General features: G+C 40.3%; 1 protein-coding gene across 2 annotated transcripts in view; it reads right to left on the reverse strand.

The window, feature by feature from the left end:
• The window catches only part of ANK3 (ankyrin 3), a 101,772-nt gene that overhangs the window by 22,933 nt on the left and 58,757 nt on the right, over positions 1-20,082 (reverse strand). The window contains exons 14-19 of one of the 2 annotated variants that reach the window (XM_021699504.2): positions 11,873-11,947; positions 8,662-8,793; positions 7,635-7,778; positions 4,638-4,946; positions 4,268-4,358; positions 1,496-1,871 (exon numbers count right to left, since the gene is read on the reverse strand). In XM_021699504.2, coding sequence (XP_021555179.1) covers positions 1,496-1,871; positions 4,268-4,358; positions 4,638-4,946; positions 7,635-7,778; positions 8,662-8,793; positions 11,873-11,947 — 1,127 coding nt within the window. Of the gene's footprint in view, positions 1-1,495; positions 1,872-4,267; positions 4,947-7,634; positions 7,779-8,661; positions 8,794-11,872; positions 11,948-20,082 lie in introns of both variants that reach the window. The other variant, XM_044916035.1, reaches the window with a different exon arrangement.

Raw genomic sequence — 20,082 nt, forward strand, 5'->3', positions numbered from 1 at the left:
TAATTATGTTCCAGTACTGATGAACTCAGCTGAGCTTCCATTCAGGGTTAAGACTTTCACTTCAGACACTCTTTTGCCTTCTCCCTGGTTCCCCAGTAGCCAATGTGTCCACATGTGTACACACCAAGTGCTTATTTATATTTAGATGATCATTTGATTTCAGAGCTTCTCTACGGATTTTTAATAGTAAACTTCCATAGTTAAGACATCACAATGTTACTGCTTCCTTCTGTATTTTGTGGACTCATTTTAAAAGGGAACATCCAAGGTCATACTGCTTAAATATGCTAAGAATTAACTGAAAGAAATCAATATTCACACCCCATTTGTCAGGAAGTGAAAGGAAGGCCTGAGAATTTTACTTCCTCTCACTTTCCCTCCTAACACACAGGAAAATGGTCAAAAGATAGACTGCAGAAGGGAAAAGGAAAGGATATGATTAATTGATCAGCTGATCATTAGCTCCTCAGTGACTGGGAGTTTACTAATAAAGTTTTTGTAAACCATGACTTAATCATGGACTTGCTATTTTATAAAAGACTTGGGGGTTTTTTTGTTTTGTTTTTTTTTAATCCCAAACACTGCAGTAGGTCTTAAGCACCACTGGATGTTTTAGGGAAAACTGCAAGTGCTACGATTCCAAGATGTCCATGTCTCAGCCTACACCTACTGCATGGTTCAGGAAAAGATACGACTGAGAGAGCAAAAAGCAGTAAAAAAAAACGTGTAGGAAATGGAACTAATTTTTATTTTCTTATATCCATCTATGAATTACAAATTTCAGTTCAAAATTTTTTAATATCTAAAAGTGGTAAACCTCAAAGAATGAAAAAAAAATCTATTAGATGGTAAACATGTTTTAAGTACAAAGTGCAAGCAAATAATTCTATGACAGTAAGCCTTTAAAATTATTGAAAACAAATATTAAGATAATTATCAACTTAGATGAACAAACCTCTAACTAACTTCAAATTTCTAAATGTCAACCAACAGTCGTATATACCCACCTCATATCAGGTTTGGGCACTGGGTTTCTTTAATTTTTAAAACATGCTTTCAGACAACAGACCTTATAGGGTAGAACTCTTAGGTGGGTCACACGCTATAAACTCTAAATTATGCAGAAGAACCAGGAAAAGTCAGAATAATTATCCTCCTTCCATAAGAAAGAAGACTAGGCTGGGAGTTAGGAAACCCAAATCCAAATCCTAGACAAAATTACCACTGGACCTTAAACATAACATCTCTGTAGTTCTTTTTTTCTCCTGAAAAATGGCTGAAGAGATGCTTCTCCCTTTTTCCTACTCAGTGAATGAAAAATATAATCAAAGAGTGTTTTACCTAGTGCTTTCTTCAGCCCCGCCATTAGTGTTAGCACTGATAATTTGGAAATAGTAAAGAACCTTGGGCCCATTGTTACAAGATTAATCAAAGGACGTGAAGCATCAGTACTCTTGGCTTAACTGACAGTGTATCAGATAACTGGAGTGCATACCTTTTGCTCAGACCCACTGGACCCCTCTTCTTCGTGCAGGTTAAGCCTTGGCTTGCCATCTGCAGGAGTCCTACTCATCTTTTTCATACTGACAGGCACACAGGGTTTAGGCTCTTCAATTACAAACTTGTTGGTTTCTTCTAGAGCTTTCTGATAGGCTGCTAGTGATGATGCTGGTTCCTCCACACGACCAGATCCATGTATTTTTGGTTTCAGAGTTTCCTTAGCACTCTGTTTCCCTACATCATTTTGGGATTCTGGAAAGTAGGATTTTGTCTTTGCCTCTGGAGTGATTTCTGCATGGCTCCCATTTGCTTCAAATTTCCCAGGTTCTCCTTTGAGATATGAGGTAATAGAATCTCGACACTGATCAGGGCTGCAAAAGAGAAAATGTGGAAATTTACAATGGTAATACATGGCTGAAAATGCGCTTTAGAAGCTCTAAATTTTAACAACCATGTTTTAAATCACTTTTATAGGCATAAAATAGAAAGGCATGAAAAATCTGATGTGTGAGGGGCGATCATGGGTTTGGGGGTGAGGACCCAGGCTTCCCCCACACCCCAATTCCCAACCTGCCTAGCTATGCTGCCCTTGTTTCTGTTTTGTTTTGTTTAATTGCACTGCTACAGCTACTTGGATTTGAGATTTTTAAAAGTCATCTTGAGAGGTTCATGGACATACCCAGAGTTTCAGACCCACCGATCTAAAAGAGGAGGAGGATACTGCAAAAGGCTTTCGCATTGCCCAGGGAAAAAACTGCTGGCTGAGAATCAAATGCATTCCTGTTTGGAGAGCTCTGGCAACCCCAAGCATCCCACATTTCAGTCTTTGGATGGGTTTCCAGTTGTGAATCCTGCCATCCTGACTTTGCAACCCTCACACCCTTACTTGGGTCTCCTCCTTCCCCTCCCCTGACCTCTGCTGGCTCCCGCTGGTGAGCAGGTGTTGGTGCTCACCTGTCGCTTCTCTGTTCTGTGAGGATTATTTTCCTTTCAACTGTTAACAATCTTTCTCTTCCAATACTTTCTTTTAAATTGATTTCTAATTTTTACTAGTATCAGTATAGACTTTTATTTTCTAGCTTGTGCACTGTTTTTAGTGTCTTTATTAGCTGTAGAATTCTGAAGGTGGTAACTAGAACAATATTTTATATGCATGATATATATATATATAAATGTCTGTAAGTATGTGTGTATTCTTATAAATCAAATTCTGATTATATATAAACAACCCCCAATCAACAGCACACCCTATTCCATATGTGTAAGGATTTCGGTCCCAGCACAGTATGAAGATGCTATAATCTAAATGTATCTATTTCCTGCTATGCAACTATAGATTACGTGACTATATTAGAACACAGACATCAAAATTAGTACTATTTGTTGTCTTTGCAACATTCTGGTAGGCTGAACACAGAATTCTTTGGACTTACCATTCTTCTACAGGAATCTTCTAGACTCCTTTTTGCAAAATGGCATAAACTCCCTCTTCGGGAATTTTTATCGAGCAAGAAGCTTATCAGCAATGTGAAAATATTAAATATGGTTATGAAAGAAATTTAAGTTGGATGCAAAAAACCCTGAGGTTATCACTAGTTGCCACTGAAGTAAAATATATTTTAGTCTGATGTATGCGTAAATAAAAATAATGCCAACTAGTACTGAGAGACTATTTGTACCAGTCATCCGGTAGCCCTTCTATAGGCTTTCTTTTCCAATCTGTAAACCTGCTTGAGGAAAGCAGCAGTATTCCAGTTTTTAAAGCTGATTAGACTGACATTCTTAGAGCTTAGAAATTCATCCAGAGTCACAAAGTGCAAACCTAATGCTGGTGGGATTTGAACCAATATCTGAAGGACACTAGATTCTCACCTTCCTAGAGTAAGTCCACTATAAAAAAGAACTAGATTCATGATTAGGGAATTATTTTGGTCGTAATCAAGTGTCCACCATGGCAATATTATTTGGAGTGAAGAATTACATATGCAATGTTGCAAATTACATAAAATGTTCATGTAGGAAAAAAGAAGGATATACAATGTTAAATGTTTTCTTAGTACGGTAGGAGGACCGATAACTTTTCTTTTTGCTTCTCTGAATTTTCTACATTAAGACATTTAGAAAAATGTATGTAAAAGAAATCTTAAAAATCTCAAATTTTAGTGGCAGTTATTGCTAGATGATGGGGTTTTGACCTTTTACATCTGTGTTTTAAAGTTTGCATAATAAGCATATAATGTTTGAAGTCAGGAAACAATAGAAATGTTCATATTTCTAAAAGACATGGGGTTTTATTTATTACATTATTTTGAAAGTGCATTACTTATTGGCTTTGTGAAAAGAATAATGCAAGTAATAAACTAGAAAAGAGCAGTCTTCTAAAGTAAACATACACATCTTTGGCATGCATGTAAAACTGTTTGCATTTTACTTCAGGCTATCAGGAGTTGTTTTTTTGTTTTGTTTTATTTATTTATTTTTTTTAGTAGGCTCCACACCCAGCATGGAGCCCAGCAGGGGGCTGGCTGTGATTTCTTGAACTCACAACCATGATTTCAAGAACTGAGCTGCGATCAAGAGTCGGATGTCATGTAACTTTCCCTCTCCGGATTAGCAGAATGAACCAACCTTTAAGGCAGGTATTATCCCCAAACTGGAATGGTGATTTAGAAAAAGAGTAATTGCTAAAAAGCAGGTATTTAAAACAAACAGTTAACTAACATGTAACCTGTGATTCGCTTTTCTATTTTCTGAAACGGAGCCATACCTGTCATCCAGCCGTTCTAGTAACCCACCAGTTATTCTTCGAGCTTGAGCAGAGGACTCTAGGTTTCCACTTGATGTCTCGTTCTGCCAACCTGAAATTGAAGACATTTCCAGTTCTGCTTGCTGAACACGTTTAAGAATAGCCTGTACTTTTTCTTCTGTCATCTCCTCAGACTCTACTCCTTCTTCAAGTTGAATGTCCTCAAATAGAGATTTGAGTTTTTCTTCCGTCATCTCCTCATCAGGACCAGATTTTCCTTTCTCTTGCTGCTCAGAGCTTACTCCTATTTTACTAGGCTGTTTGAATGGCTCTGCTGGTTTAACATCTTTTGGGACCCCAGCCATACTTCCGAGGTATTGAGGATACTCACTTAGACATACATTCTCCAACTGGCTCTCATCTACATCCACTGCATCAGGCATTTCTGTTAAAGGCATTGAGTCTTCAAGTTTGCTGTCTTCTAAGGAAGTGTCTTCTGCAGTTACAACTGGAGGTCCATCTGCTGAATTCTCTATGTTCCCCTGGGAAGGCACTAGCCCATCACTCAGTCTACTGGGGGTTCTAAGGGGAGACTCTATGCTAGAGATATCGCTAAAATAATCATCTTGCTGGAAAGGGGTGGGTGGTGTGTAGTGCAACCCTGTGGGAGTTTCCAGTTCCACTTGAAGGGAAGGATAACCTATGGAAGACAGTACATTCGGACTGACTGGAATGAATTAGAGTACAGCAAACAAAACACATGGAATGAATTAAATTATATCAGGTATGAAAATGTATGATGAGTTACAGAATAATGTTCATAAATTTATTGGTTTAGTTCAATTAAATGTAATACAATGAAATAAAAGACTAGTGCACACTATAATAAAACAGAATACTAATTAAGATATAAATGATTTCTATCAATTTTGATAATTTCAATACAATAACTTAAATATACAGACTAATTCAATCCAATACAAAATTAGCTATCGTTATATAAGATACACTTATTCCATGGCCAAATTTATTATCTTTCTACTTTTAGCATGCAAAATTCCATATTGTGGTGGACTGCATACAGCAAGCCACAAGAAACCAAATTTCTTAAGTCACTTATAACTTATTTTAAGAGCTTTACATATGAGCAATGCTATCCAACTCTAATTCTCACTTTTATTCACTTGAAATTTACCGTGAAGGAAAATACATTTAATCTTTGGAAGGAAATTATTATTAGATTTTAGAGCAGTAGCACTGGGAAAAAAAATCTAAAAAGATGTTAGGAAAAGGATTTGAAAAGCAGATAAAGTAGAAAAGACTCCAAGGAAAATCTTCAGGTGTCATAATGTGACAGAGATGAAAGGGTTGTGGTGTATATGGAGGTCTTAGTGAACTTGGTGAGAGGGGTCCACTCAGAACCACAAATCAAATAAAGAGAAAAAAGAAATGATACACAACAGAGACAGGAAGAAAGCCATTTGCAAAGAGCTCTCTGAATATTCACGACAATACTGTGAAACACGGAGGTTTATTTATTCCCCAGCCTACTGAGAGGGGAAGTAGGAAACAATTCCCTTGTTTTAATCTTCACTGTGTGGACAAAGGGAATATTTTTCTCCTTCAGCAGAGAGAGAAGTCAACAATGGTCTGGTCATGGTGAGGAAAGGAGGTTTCATAAAAGTTAAACAAAGAGAAGAGACAGGAAAAAAAGGCAGCCATGCACATTTTCTGAATCAATGGTTTACAAAATGAGAGCCTAATTTTCCCATCAGTCCGTGACAAATACCAGCTTAGCTTTTGTTGTAAATTCAATCTGCTATAGGTAAGTATAGTCACCTATAAACCAGAATCTTGTTGAAAAGCTGGCTGAGATTAGCTGAGGTTTATAATCTGCAGAAGTGAAATTTACTTCATACACACATTCCTAAATTTCCCTATGATTTTTTAAAATAAGAAACATAAAATATTAAGATGTAGCCATGAAAAATTCTTGTGAATTTATTTAATGATTTTAAAATGTTAAAAATAAATAAAGCTTTCAATTCTATTGACTATTTCCATTATTTTCTGGTTATCTTGCTTGTTAGTTCTTTCTTTTCTTTTTCTTTTTTTTTTGTTTGTTAGGTATTTTCTTAAAAAATTTTTCCCCAAAAAGAATAATAAAAGATTCCATAAACTATAACTTGGCAATAATTCAGAATTTGATATAACAATGGTCTACCTTTAGTGCAAAAAGAGACTGTCTACCATTACATGGTCTTACATATAAGATGAGGCCTTGAAGAGAGCTTTTTTCCAAGGTTCTGTGGCATTTATAAGCTTAAAAAGAAACCACTTTTGACATTATTGCCCATTGTGTTATGTGGATAATAAAGTATGCTATAAATTTTCTGTTGACTTTAACTTTAGCAAGCAGAAACTTTTTAAGAATTTGACAACTTTGCTACATAATATATCTAGAACTAGAAGTTGTTGATTTTTGTTAGTCTAACTTTGCCAGTTTAAAAAATGGGGGAAAAACACCATATTTTTCAAAACTGGGGATAGTAGAAAAATATCCCTAAGCTCTTCTTTCTACCTCCACACCATCATCATGTTTTACTCAAAATTCATTATAGGAATAAATTTCCATTTGTAAAGCAAGACAAGCACCTTGAAAAACATAGTAAAGTATTTGTTATACTTCTTGATACTTTGATTAAAAAAATGCCCCAATTTACATACTGAAGGAAAGATGATGATATTCTTATATAAATTAAGCTAATGTAAAAAAGGAATTACTATGTTATTAGTGACATCTGTGCTCACTGAATTAGAAATGACACTGACTTTTATATATGATAGATCAGGCAGGGTTTTTCCAAACAATAAATGGAAGCATATAAAGTTAAAATATGCTACATAAGTAAAACATGTTTTTGAGTGATGCATTAGACTTTTTCAGTACACGCTTAAATACTTGGTCCCCCCAAACAGGAATTCAAACAGGAATATGCCTAAACCTGACCCAGTACCTTGGTTGTTTGGTCTTATCAACATGTAAAGAAAAGAGTTCACGCATTTTTTAGGTTAATGTGAAAATGACAAAAACAATGCATTCTCCAGGTATTAAATTTCCTTCCACTTGGTCATGTAAAATATTTGAAATGCCAATTCAGTTAACCTATGCTTTTATACCTCATTATTTGTATTTACTATAACAGAAATTTATCAAGTTTGTTCTATCAGAGTGTTTATCTGCAGACTCTAGTAGAGAAAATGCTGTGAAAATGAGAAATTAAGTCAAGCAAATCACAATTTAGTTGGTTTTAAGTGACTGCCTTGTCCTACACACTTTCAAATTTTATCAAATGATTAAATAAATATGAACACTAAATTCAATTACCATCAACAGGGTCATGGAAAACATTGTTCTCATCTGCAAAACTTCTGGTGCCTGAAATATTTCCATAATCAAATATTGGTCCTTCTAGGAGAGTCACTATATCTATTCGATTAATTTTTGTCAAGACCGAAGTTAAGGCATCAGCTGAAAAAGGAGAAAAAAGGGTTGAAAACCCGATTAAATTATTTTCTTCCAGTCATCCCAATATCCACACAAAAGCATGGCGTTCTCGACCCTCCTAGTGGTTTAGCTCCTTCTCGCTGAGGCTCTGCTATATTACCATGCAGAGGGCTCAGAAAGCTCAGTGTTACAGGGACGTCATGTCAGGGTCTTAAGAATCACTTTGTGAAGCTATGTGTGGTGACAGCAACATTCATTCCACGGTACGATGCTGAGCAGATGGGCCTCAAAATAGCTAGACTCCTTTTAGTTACGAGGGGATCTATTAAAATTTTAAACATGTTCCTCTCCTTTTAGACTGTCAAAATAGATCACCCTCATATTTGATGCTTAGCATTTTAATGACTTACTAAGGTCAGGCTGACACAGGCAAACCCACAATAACTTATTTCACATTGCCGTAGTATAGCACCGCTCCCCCCCCCCCCCCACCAAACCAAGCCGAACCTAAAAATACTGGAGAATTCTCTGCAGCACAGTTGAAGCTGAATAAAATGATTTGATCCTATCCTTCTTTCTTTCTCTCCCTGTGCTTCTAGCTCTGGCCACAGCAGTAGCCTCAGAGTGTTTCTGACTACTACCCCATGATTTAACAGCTAGAATTCGATTTTCATTTTTGATGGTCACGGAGAGAATGAAAGACAAAATGCAACAAATTCACCACTACCTGCTTTCTTAAGAAGCTTCCTAAAGACAGGTGTTTAGAATATTAGCGCTAAATTAAACAAGTATAACTTCAAAAGACTTGCTATTACTTTATGATTACTCTGGTCTATTAACAGTAGGCTTATCTAAAATACTGAATATATGCAGTTTTGAAAGTTAAAGTAATATAATGTCAGCATACTTGTAGCATTTTTTCCGTCTCTGGTAACCCATTTTTTTAATAACATGAAGCTTTGAGAAATTAAAGAATTTGGATTTTCCACACGTATTTGATTGATTTCATCCACTGAAAAATTCAGTTCCCTTGCCAGTTCTGTAGAAAAGAAAAAGAGTTACTAAGATTTCACATTCTACTTTTATCACATATGTTTCATAAACGTAATGCTCAACTGCCACACACACACGCACACACAAAGGAATTGTATAGTAAAACCCAGTCCAGCCTTGCGCATTAATCTTTACACGCTTGCTTTTACAGGGAAGTCGTGATCACACACAGACTGGACTTAACTCTCCTGAGATAACTGCTTAGTTACAATTAGATTCCCTCTTGAGAGATTCTTTTATAAAGATTCTTGATCTGTACGAAGAGGATGTTGCTGGATTCTTTTAATTTATTAAATTAAATTGAATTGAATTCAGCCAAATTATTCTTTGCACTTTGCTCAAGCCTCATATAAGATGGGCAGGGATACACACCCATAAATAGGGCACAAGAGATGCTGGTAATGTGCCTTCAGCAATTCCACTTGGGAGGTTAAATGATGACTACAGTCCAGATTGCTGTCTGCGCTATGCTACCACTTGTCTAATAAATAAAAGGGAAATAGCTTTGCGTCCACCTAAATGTCTATACACGTATGCTCGTCCTTGTCAATCAGAGAGTATCTCTGGGAAGATATGTGTGAGCATTAGCAGCTCCCTCTGGAAACAGGAGTCGAAGATGAGAAGGAGCCTGACTTTTCACTGTATATTTCCTGTACAGTTAAAAAAAAATCCTCAGGTATGTATTACTTTAAGTGATTCTAGAAATAAATGGGAAAAAAAAAATCCTCCCATGGAAAAGAAATTGGTGAAGATTCTACCCTGCTTAAATATTTCTAGCACTTGACGAAATGCATGCAGAGGCTCAAAAAACTCCAGATCCTTTGATCAAGCGATTTCACTTCTAGGAACTCTCGTGATGATACATTGGGTTGGGCACAATGATTTACACACATGAATATTTATCTCAGGCTTGTACTATTAAAAAACGGAAAACAATCCAAATGTTGAACAAAAGAAGAGTTAATTGAGTTAATGCAGTGACTTGTGAACTGTTTTGATCATGGCCTACAATTAGATATACATTGTATAGCGCGATGTTTATATAAATGAAACCAGATCTTCAAGAAGCAAAACTTAGCCTTAATACATGTAATACACAGACATTTCCCCCCATTCTATTCTATTAAAAACAAAACCAAAGTATGTATTGATTTCATGACTCAGGAGTGCACTGTGACCCAAAGTTAGAAAAACACCATTATAAAGTATGTACACTAGATGTTATTTATCCATGAAAACCAAGATCATAGAATATGCAATTTTGTGGAAACTAGGTAATAACAAATAAAAAAGCAAAAAATTACATGGTGTATATAACATTTTAAAGCTTTTTATACAAAAATCAAAGTACATTAAGATGTTAACAGTGGTTCTGAGGGACAGGATTAAATTTTGCTCTTCTAATTGATAATTTTAATGACAATCTTCACTGAGCAGATAGTAATTCAAATTACCAAGTTAAATTTCTTTTAAGATCTTCATCCCTTTGTGCTTTAAGAGACAATACTCCTTACCATCCAACACGCCCTTATGACCCAACTGTATCCTCTGTCTAGTGATCCAGTGAAGAGCAAAGACACGCTGTTGCTAAGAATTTTACAGTTTAATAGCTTTATGTCACATCTTCCCCCAAAATTTACTCTGACAGACTTAAGGATTGAATTTGTCTAAGGTAAATAATCTAATAGTATGGGCGTATAATACTGCAAACCCAACATTTGCTCCAGTGTATTTTCAGATCACAATGTCTGATGTTAAAATATAATTATTATTAATTTTATGTTAGCAAATATTTATATATAACGAATTGCTATTAACTCTCAACAAGCTGCTTAGGATTACTCAGACCACCTGTCTTCTCAGAGTACCACTAGGCTCCTGGTTGTTAGCAGTGTGCCTGAGAGCAGAGGCTGGGTGGAAGGAGACAGGAAGGTTTAATAAGTTGGGGGTGAGGGCAGGACTTAGGCCATTTAAAGGAAGAAAATGTAGCTGACCTTGTTTGCCATTATCTGGTTTCATATTCTCCCTTTTAATAGCAGAGATAATTCTTTCCCTGAGCATAGACTATCACGGAGGGTATACAAGATGACTTAGATATGACAATGGTTGACATTTATATTTTAAGCTACTGTGTTTTTTTTGGCTGAGTATTAAAAACATATACTCAACGTCTAGAACTTAAAATTTCTCTGATTCATGAGAGGTAGGATTTTGGAGGCCCAGTTAACATCAAATCTACAAAGCAGAATTGTCCAAATGACACAGAATCTTATCTTCATCTGTAATGAAGTGAAATCAAGCTAAATATTCCTTTTCTACGCACGGATCATAAACAGTTTCATTCATCTCACCAAACTCAAGGACTTTTGTAAAGTGAATGAGTTTCTGTACGTGTATCCTACTTAAAAAATTGTAATTGAAATGTTCAACTTCCTCATTCCCTTATTTTCTTGTTTATGTAGTTATTGAAAATGATCCTTGTTTTCCTTTAGCAAAGATGTAAGATTTCCTTTTAAATAAATCTTTGGGCATAAGAGTGAGTCCGCTTAAAGGAAAGACTCAGGGAAATAAACATACAGATAATCTGTGTATATCATAAAAACCGTGAAGATGACTCACGAGCGATTAACATTTGGGAAACACAGGCATGGGTTAATTGAACGGTTGCCCGAGAGAGCTGCTCTATGGGAATACACCATTTTAAAGTTTTGGATTACTTAAAAGTCATAGGCCTTAATTGTGCTTTCCTTGACCCCAGAAAATAAATTTACTACTAGGTAAAATGTTATCTTCTATTACCAGAAATGGCAGTGTGAAGAAAGTGCCTACCTTTAAAGTAAAGTAAGATTTAAATTTCTATTCTTTAGTGTATATGCATTGAAGAAAACTTTGAAAAACACAGGATGTAAGGTATTATCGATAATTATCTCTGGGTAGGTAGAATTGTAGATGGTAGTTTTGTTTCTACTTGTTGCTTGCTTCTGTTTTTTGTAACGAACCCCTTGTGAGTAAGACAAAGAAATCAAGACACTGTATTCGTTTCACTCAGGAGTGTGCGCACTTACCTGTCCAACTAAGTCCCAGGTGATCAGCTACTATTGCCATCCTGATATCTGTCCGTTCACATGGACTCTGTGGACCTACGATTTACAATTTCTTAATTAAAATAATCATCAAGAAAGACACGATACCGGAAAATTGTTTTTTAGCAGTACTCAGATTTTACAGAGAGACTAATGCTAACACTGTACACTTAAATGTGTCCTAGTCACCTACATGAACACTTGTCTTTTCACATGGCTCACTTGATTGTCACCTGCCCCGGCCAGATGTGAGACTACATGGATGCTTAATGTGATGGGATCAAACATGCTGACGAGCTAGCTACTGGACAACGGTTACAGAATCATTGTGTCGGTGAAAACACCATGATGGGATTTCAACGTCTGTGCTTTTACTTTGACAAAATCATTAGTACATTAGGGGGAAAAAAAAAAAAGCTGCTCATCTTGAATGACACCAATATCTTCAGCATGCTTCCCTAGCTGCCTACGGTGTCGGTTGGTTAAAAGGGAGCGAGAAGAGTGTAGAGACAGCACACACAGATGACGATGACACAATGAGAAACTACAGTTAAGTCACTGCACAGGCAATCACGACAGTTCATGCACTAGGCTCTACGAGTCGGAAAGTGTTTACGAACTACGCTCGTTCTCCAGGATGTGAGCAAAGAGTGCTCGAGAGACCTGACTGCCTTCATCCTCACCAGTCCTCCTACTGCTCCTTTTCTCACTGCCGGCCTTTTCACTCTTTGATTTTAAAGGTGCTGCCTCTGTTTTCTTATCTCTAGCAGACTTCGTTGTAACTGAAGGCTGGCCACCCCGGGAAGTCTCGGACAACGACGTGTTTCTTGAGGTACTGTCTTCCTCATCGGACAACTCGGACTGCATCTTTTTGTCTTCTTCCGAGAGGCGGTCCACAAGCTTTAAGGTCTCACCACTAATTCCCTTAAAATATTCAATGGAATGTTTACATACTTCCTTAAGCTGACTCTTCCTAACTTTTACTGTGGCGGTGGGAGTGGTGGCGGTGGTGGCGGTGGGGGTGGTGGCGGTGGGGGTGGCGGTGGGGGTGGTGCTGGTGCTCGTGCTGGTGCTGGTGGTGCTGGTGACACAGGTGGATCTTACCTTTACTGGCAACTTGGATGGAAGCTGTTTGGCCTTGCCTTTCTCTGGCTGCCCTTGTTTTGGTGTGGCGCATGCTTTCCTAACTGCGTTATCCCTGTGTGTGTCTTTTACTGGAATTCTGGACTTTACGTCTACACATGAAGAGGCAATAAGGGTTTTGGTTTTCTCAGATTGACTGACCTGCTTCGTTTTACTCACTTTCATGTTTGGCATATGACTTGGTGGGCAGATATCTTTTGGTGAAGTGGCCTTTATGGGAAGTTTGGATTTTCGCCTAATCCCTATCGACTCCTTGGTCTTTTGCTGCTCTCCAAGAACTTTCTGCTTATCTCTGACACAGTGTCCTTGCAGTACCCCTGTCTTTTTTCCTGATGAGATTTTCACTGGATTAGCTTTCTCTGTGGTACAAGTGGGTGCAGAATGTTCTGTCAGAACTACATTACTTGTAATGTTATCTGTCTGCATAGTGGAAGAATCCAAATTGTTGTTGTTATTAAAGTTATCTTTCTGGAAATCATGTTTCTCTTGGGGCCTAGTGCCCATGTGGCTATTGGCTGTATTTGCAATCATTGTTATAGTTTCATTCTCTAGTCCCTGACAACTGGTCATCACAGCTTCTAGCTTATCTGTCACTTCTCCAGAGCCTTCTTTCTTCATGGTCATGGTGGATGCAGAAATTCCCATTTTTATAGGCGTGCGCAACTTGGGGTCAACTTTAGAGGCGCTAGGGGCTGCTGCCGATTTCTCCAAGGAGCCACCACTGGCTGCACCTTCCTGACACTCTCCGCTGGTCGGGCTGCTGGGGTTAGCTTCGACTGGAGGTGCCTCTACATTTCTCTCTAGATTGGTTTCTACAGAGGTGTCCCCTGACTGTGGCTGTGGTGTGGCAGTGACCATACTTTTATCCCCTTCCCCCTGGTCCCCTGACTTCCCTTCAGAAGTATGCTCACCAATCTGGAAAAATTGGAGCCTCTCTTCAACAAAATCCCTCTTGCTCATGTCAATTGCACCACTGCGAGTCATCTCAAACATTTTCCCTTCATGAAATGGGAAGGGGTTAGGCTCACTAGTTGGGGTACTTTCATCAGTGGGCGTTCGGGCTGGCGTTGTATCAGGGGTTGTTGCTGGAGAGCGGTCTTCCACAGCCAGACCGAATGGCTTAGTCTCATCTTCCCGCGATTTACTGTCAAAAACTTCATCATCCCCTCGGTTGTTAGACCAAGGATCAAAATCTAGACCTTTGGTAGCTACTGTTTTGAAAGGAGTGGCAAATTCTTCATCTACTTTGTAACTGAAGTAAGTATCAGGAAACACTGATCTGTCAGGATGTCTGCCTTCTAGTGTGAAGAACTGGGCCCCCGATTTCTGATCAGTCTTATCAGGAGTCTTTTCAGATGAGGAACTTTTAGAAGGTGGCTTGTCTTCATCTGGTCCCACCCTTCCTTCCTCCTCGATAACTTCAAGTTTACTTTGGCTAAAGGAGCGATCGGCCGGCTTCAGAATGCCCTCCATGTTCCAGACATCTTTCTTAATTTCCATGGTTTGACCTGGGAGTTTAGAATCGCTCTCTGTCAAGCCATCGTCTTCATCTTGCAGGTCGTAGCCATCCAGAGAGTCGATCTCCGTGGCATCAGTGTCATGAGAAAACTCAGCCGTGGTGGCGATGGAACATTCCGTGATGGACTGGTCATTGTTCCCATTCTGGGCAGTTTCGTTCTGAGGTGAATCGAGGCCAAGGCCAAATTCATGATCTTTTCCAGATCCATTAGTTTCCAATTCTTTCTGGTTGGAAGGCTTGTCAACAGGAGCTTTGGATTTTGTCATCTCCTTTTGTTCCTCTTCTACTTCCTTTAATTTGAAGGTATATTTTTTAACGGGGACCGGCTGATAGATGGATTCATCATCACTCGAATCACTGATGTCTGCCCCGGGGGGGACGGGTGAGGGCGGTTGCACTCGGATGACGGGTTCGGCCAGCTGGTACTTGTCATGCTCATCTTGCAGACTGACTTCAATCATGTCAACCTCTCTTTCGGGGCGATAATGATGCTTCTTATCCGGCTCCATCTGGTCTGCATCCAGTGGTGGAGGAGGGGGAAATTCAATATAGGCAACTCTATTACTTTTGGGTCTTTGGTTAGAGTCTTTGCTGACATCGGTAGGCGTTTCACGCTCAACGGTTGCTTCCTCCACTGTAGGCTGCTTTAGGGAGGCTGACTTGGCCAGCTCTTCCTCCTCAGACTCCTCAGAAACCTCGGGAATTGGGCTGGGTTTGCCCGGTATATAAGCTATGAGCGAGTCTGGTGTCTTAGACGTAAATTCGTAACTCACTTCCTCTGAACTGGGCGTTTCTGGGGTTAAAGGGCTTTTCCCAGAGCTGTCTAGAAAGGAAACTTGCTCTAGAGTGTCGTCTTCTGGACTACCTTGGGGAGAAGGAGGCTGCTTTTGCTGCCTAGTTGTATAAAAGGTCCCCCTGGTCTCTTGTACTGTCTTACACTCCTGACTTATGATCTTTTTTACACCTCCTTGTTGTATCTCCTTTTCATATTGCTTCCCCACCTGTACAAAACTGACATACACAGGTAAAGTTTTTATGTCTTTCCCTCCCTCTGTCTGGGCTAGCGGAGCAACTCTTTCCAATCCATCAAGGGGACTGTGGTCGAACACATCGCTAGAGGGAGATTCCTTTCCTGGGCTAAACTCTAAGGAATCAGGAGATTTGGTGGGAGAGGTTTCGGTTTCATCGAGAGCAGGGCATAAGCCTACGTAACTCTGACGTTTGGAAACCTTGCTGATTTCTGAATAGGTAACTTTTTCATCTTCTATAGAATTAAAGTGCTGTGTCTCGACCGTCTCTTTACTCATACTGGACTGGGGTAACTTTTGTGATAGTTCATGTTGGGGGAATGTTGACTGCTCGCAAAAGCCGTCGGGGATATCAGAAGACAGCATTCTCCTTCCCTCCATGGCTCTGACCGGGATGTGCGACACGGCTGAGCTCTCGCTCCTCCTCGAAGGCGGTTCCAGAGGCCCACCCGGCCGTTCCCCTTCTTTCACAACATATTCCCTATATAAGACCTTTTTGGAGGGAGATTTTACAGTCATTTCCTTAATTTCTGAGAGAGAGCCATTCGTTAACAACTTGTGTTCTCTCTCAGTCACAGACATAAACTCATTCCTTTGATCAACAATCTTACTCTCAGGGTGACCAATGTGATTCTCTCTTACGTCGTGAACGAGTACATGCGAAAGTTTTTCTTTCTGCGACTTATTGTTAGTGGCTCCAGAACTTTCCCATGTTCTAAAGACCTTTTTGTCCCATGGTCCCTTAGTTGCTAAATCTGAGGTTACGTGACATGCCAAGTCTTTAGCCTGTTGCTCAGAAAAATAGTCAGGCATTGCTTTACTTGACATTTCAGTCCTCTGTGTTTTCACATCCTCGGAGCCAGAATCATTTACAACAATCTCGTTGCTTTGGGCACGCTCATCCGTAGCCTTGAGGGCCATCAGATCGTTTTGCACAGATACACTTTCATCTGAGGGGTCTATGGCCTGCGGCTGCTTTTCTCTAGCAAACACTTGGTAGACGGGCAGCTTGCTCTCCTGCATTTTTTTAACTGGGATTCTCGACTGGCCCTCTGGCCTTCTGTCGTCTTGAGACACGTCCTTACTCTTTGCCTGTGCACCTTGTTCAAATTTTAATCTAATGGAACTGAGTTTAGATTGTTTGAGCTGAAACCCAGACGGGGGCCCTTCTGGTGCCTTGCTCTGCGAAATGCTTTCTCGGACTTCCTCTGTGGGCTTGCTGTCCTCCAGCTGTGCGGACAGACCCTTCTTCTCTGGGCTGCTGGGCAGACTGGCTGCTTGCTTCTCATCGGCTGTGGGGAAGCCTTGTCCGTCATGGCCATGCTGCTTTGCCCTAACCCGCTCGTCACTGGATGCCAACAGTTCTGTCAGCAGTACCTTCTCGGGGCTGCTACTGGTAGAGCTCTGAGAAGAGTATTCTTTGCCATTTCGAGGGCGTGGCTTCTTCTCTGGGGACTGCAGTTCATCATTTAGCTTTTCGGTTCTGTCACGAAAAAACTGTGACACTTCAGTCAGTTTTTCTTCAGCTTCCTTCACAGTCCTGTCCACCCTATCTTCATATATCAACTTCTCTCTACCTCTGTCTAATCTGTCCTCAGTAAAGCGCATCCACATGGCATGTTTTGGACTACTAACATCGCCAGAATAGTGCAACACTGTCACTTTATCAAAATGCTCATCTTTAGACACTTTACCTACACCATTTTCAGACACATCCTTATAGATTTTGGAGAGAATTTCTTTTTTGGGGGCAGTGACTACTTTTTCTCTGGACCGCTTATCAGACCCCTGTAACTCTGAGCTAGGGGGTCCTGCATGGTCTGTAACCGATTCCTCGGTATCAGAATGAGACACATCTAGCTTTTCTGACAGAAGCATTTTCTCAGCAAACCTGTAAGACTCCCCTCTTAGTTCTGACAACTCATCGTCATGGTATTCTATTGAGTGTTGACTCAAAAGCTTCAGTGTTTTGTAAGAGTCATCAGATATGAGTTGAGCAGAACTAGGGCGACTCTCTTCTTCTTGGGACACGGGAGTGTTTACTCTGGAAGACTCCAGATAAGAAGGCAATGACTCTTCGGCAGTAAGTTCTTCTTCTTCTTGCTGACCCTGTTCCTCTGGACAAGGAAAAGCATCGTGTTTTTCTGGCAGAAAATCTTTTAGGTTAATATCTCCCCGGGATAAGTCTTTCTGATATACATACATTTCCTTCTCTGGATGCTTTTTGGTTTCTCTAATAATGACTTCAGTGGGCTCAGCTTGGTTACCTTTTTCGATGTGGACTTCTATTATACGCTCCAGTTTGGGTTTCATTTGGTTGTCCTTCTCTGCATGCTGGGCTGTGGTTTCAGCAGCAGACTTGTGAACGTCTGGAGGCACTGCCGACTTGTGTTCAAACAGACCTGCCAGTTCTTTGGAAGGGTCCCGCCCGGACTGAAAGGCCTTCATGATGTCATGGACTGACATGGTTTCCTCGATTCTTTCTGAGGTACCTTCGCTGCCTGGTGGGGAATGATAGACCATTCTGGTGGTTGTGGTTATGTGGGTCTCTTCTTTAACACGCATGCCTTTGCTCAAAACTCGGCTGTGGTCGTCTTCTTCACCATTGGCTTTCATCTGAAACGCCTTAACTTTTTCCTTAATACTAGAGGTGGTGGGCTTTGGTTCCAGTTCCGTAAAAGTAGGTGATGGTTTGGGTGCCACGGACTCCTCCGGTTGGCCTGGGGGAGCATCTCCAGCTGAGGGCTCGTAGCTCCTGATAACATGCACCACTTCAGTTCTTGTCTCTGTGAGGACAGGAGGGATGGGGACTTCGTGAAAGAGTGGCTTAGGGCCCGTGCTCTCAGCGCTCTGTGGGGCGGAGGGCGTTTTTTCACTTCTTGTTTCAAAGCCACTGTCAGACAAGGGGCTTTTGTCCTGGTCATGTTGAGAAAAGTCATCCGGAGACTCTAAAATAGTATCTGTTCCGAAAAAGGAATCGGCCATTTTACACAACTCTTTCTCAGAGGTGGAAGGCCTCATGGAGGCTGGAGGCATTTTGAGTTTGTGTTCCTGCAAAGCGATCGCTGGCTTTAAAATCCTTTTCTGTCTCTCTTCACCATCCTTCTTTGCATCCTCAAACTTGTACTTTAAATTTGTCAACGAACTACTCCCAATATCGTTTGTTAAGTAATCAATAACTTTGGTCAAGTTATAATCCTTCTCAGAGGCGGCTTTTGCTTTCACTTGCACTCTCTCCGGCAGGGATGGAGGATGGCTCACCGCAGCTTGTTGTCTTGCTTCTCGTATTTCTTCCGAACTAAACTCTATCCAGTCGTCTTCGGGAGAGAGTCCTTTGTCACTCTTTGGTGATTTGGGTGGTCCTTTGTTATCTACACACACATCTTTCTTAAGGATTTCACTCACTTTCACTAAGTCTTCCTTTACTTTCTCAACGATTTTGAAAGGCTCTTCATCGTCAATCCTCCCTTCTTTTGGGAGCTCGGGTGGGAATGGCTTCTCCTCAGGCACGTCTGTCTGTAGTATTGCAGTCATCCGCATTAGGTCCTCTTTCATTTCGGCCACGTCTTTTAATATCTCCTGACTGGAAGATAAAGAAGATGGTGTAGACAGCTTAAGGGCAGAGGGTGCAAGGAACAAAGACGACTTAACTGGAGATGAAGTTCGACTGAAATGGGGCTGAGGACGTGTCTCCGTAGTCAATGTTTTAATGGGTGACAGCAAGGCTGCTGCTGATTTTGTAAGTGAACTAGAGTCTGGAAGTTTCTTTAATGCTGGTTCAGGCAAAACATTGACTACAGAGTATACTGGCACTGTTATTATTGATGAAGTTACAGATGAGGTAGTTGCAGATATTGACGACCCAAGGGATGTATAGAGTGCACTTGCGGAAGGAGTTCTTAGAGACTGAAAAGCTGATGGTGTCGAAGAAACGTATGACCTGAGTGGGGAAAATGGCATTGCTGTCGTGGTAGAAAACACTTTCTCAACTGTGTCAGTGGCGGCATTAACCATAGAGCTCACAGAGTTTGTAGCTGTAGAAATTTTTTCCTGTAACGTGGCAGTGGCTTTGCATCCGTTAATTAACGTTGAAGATGATGGATATTTCAGAGGGGAAATAGATCCGTTGACCAATGCAACCTCTGTGTGTCCGGGCATCTGTTTCACAGGTGATGAGAGAGAAGAGGCCATCGTGACTTTAGCCGATGAAATGACATCAACTGCTGATTTAGCTGGAGACACCACTGACTTTAGAGGCGAAGATATTAGCGGTGCTGCTGATGTAATAATTGACTTAAATGGCAAACTTGAGGAATACATATTAATGTTTGACTTGGGGGAGGCAGGGGGCGTCATAGTAATGGATGACCTCTCCAAAAGAGACCCTGCTGTCGTCACGGGAGAGGTGCGGGAGGAATACGTAGCATTGGATGCCAGCCCTTTCAAAGGCGAGGCCTCTGGGACGGTGGGAGCTCTAGCCAGGGTACCAGAGGAAACTTGGA

Source organism: Neomonachus schauinslandi, chromosome 6 (assembly GCF_002201575.2).
Source record: "Neomonachus schauinslandi chromosome 6, ASM220157v2, whole genome shotgun sequence".
NCBI lineage: Eukaryota > Metazoa > Chordata > Mammalia > Carnivora > Phocidae > Neomonachus > Neomonachus schauinslandi.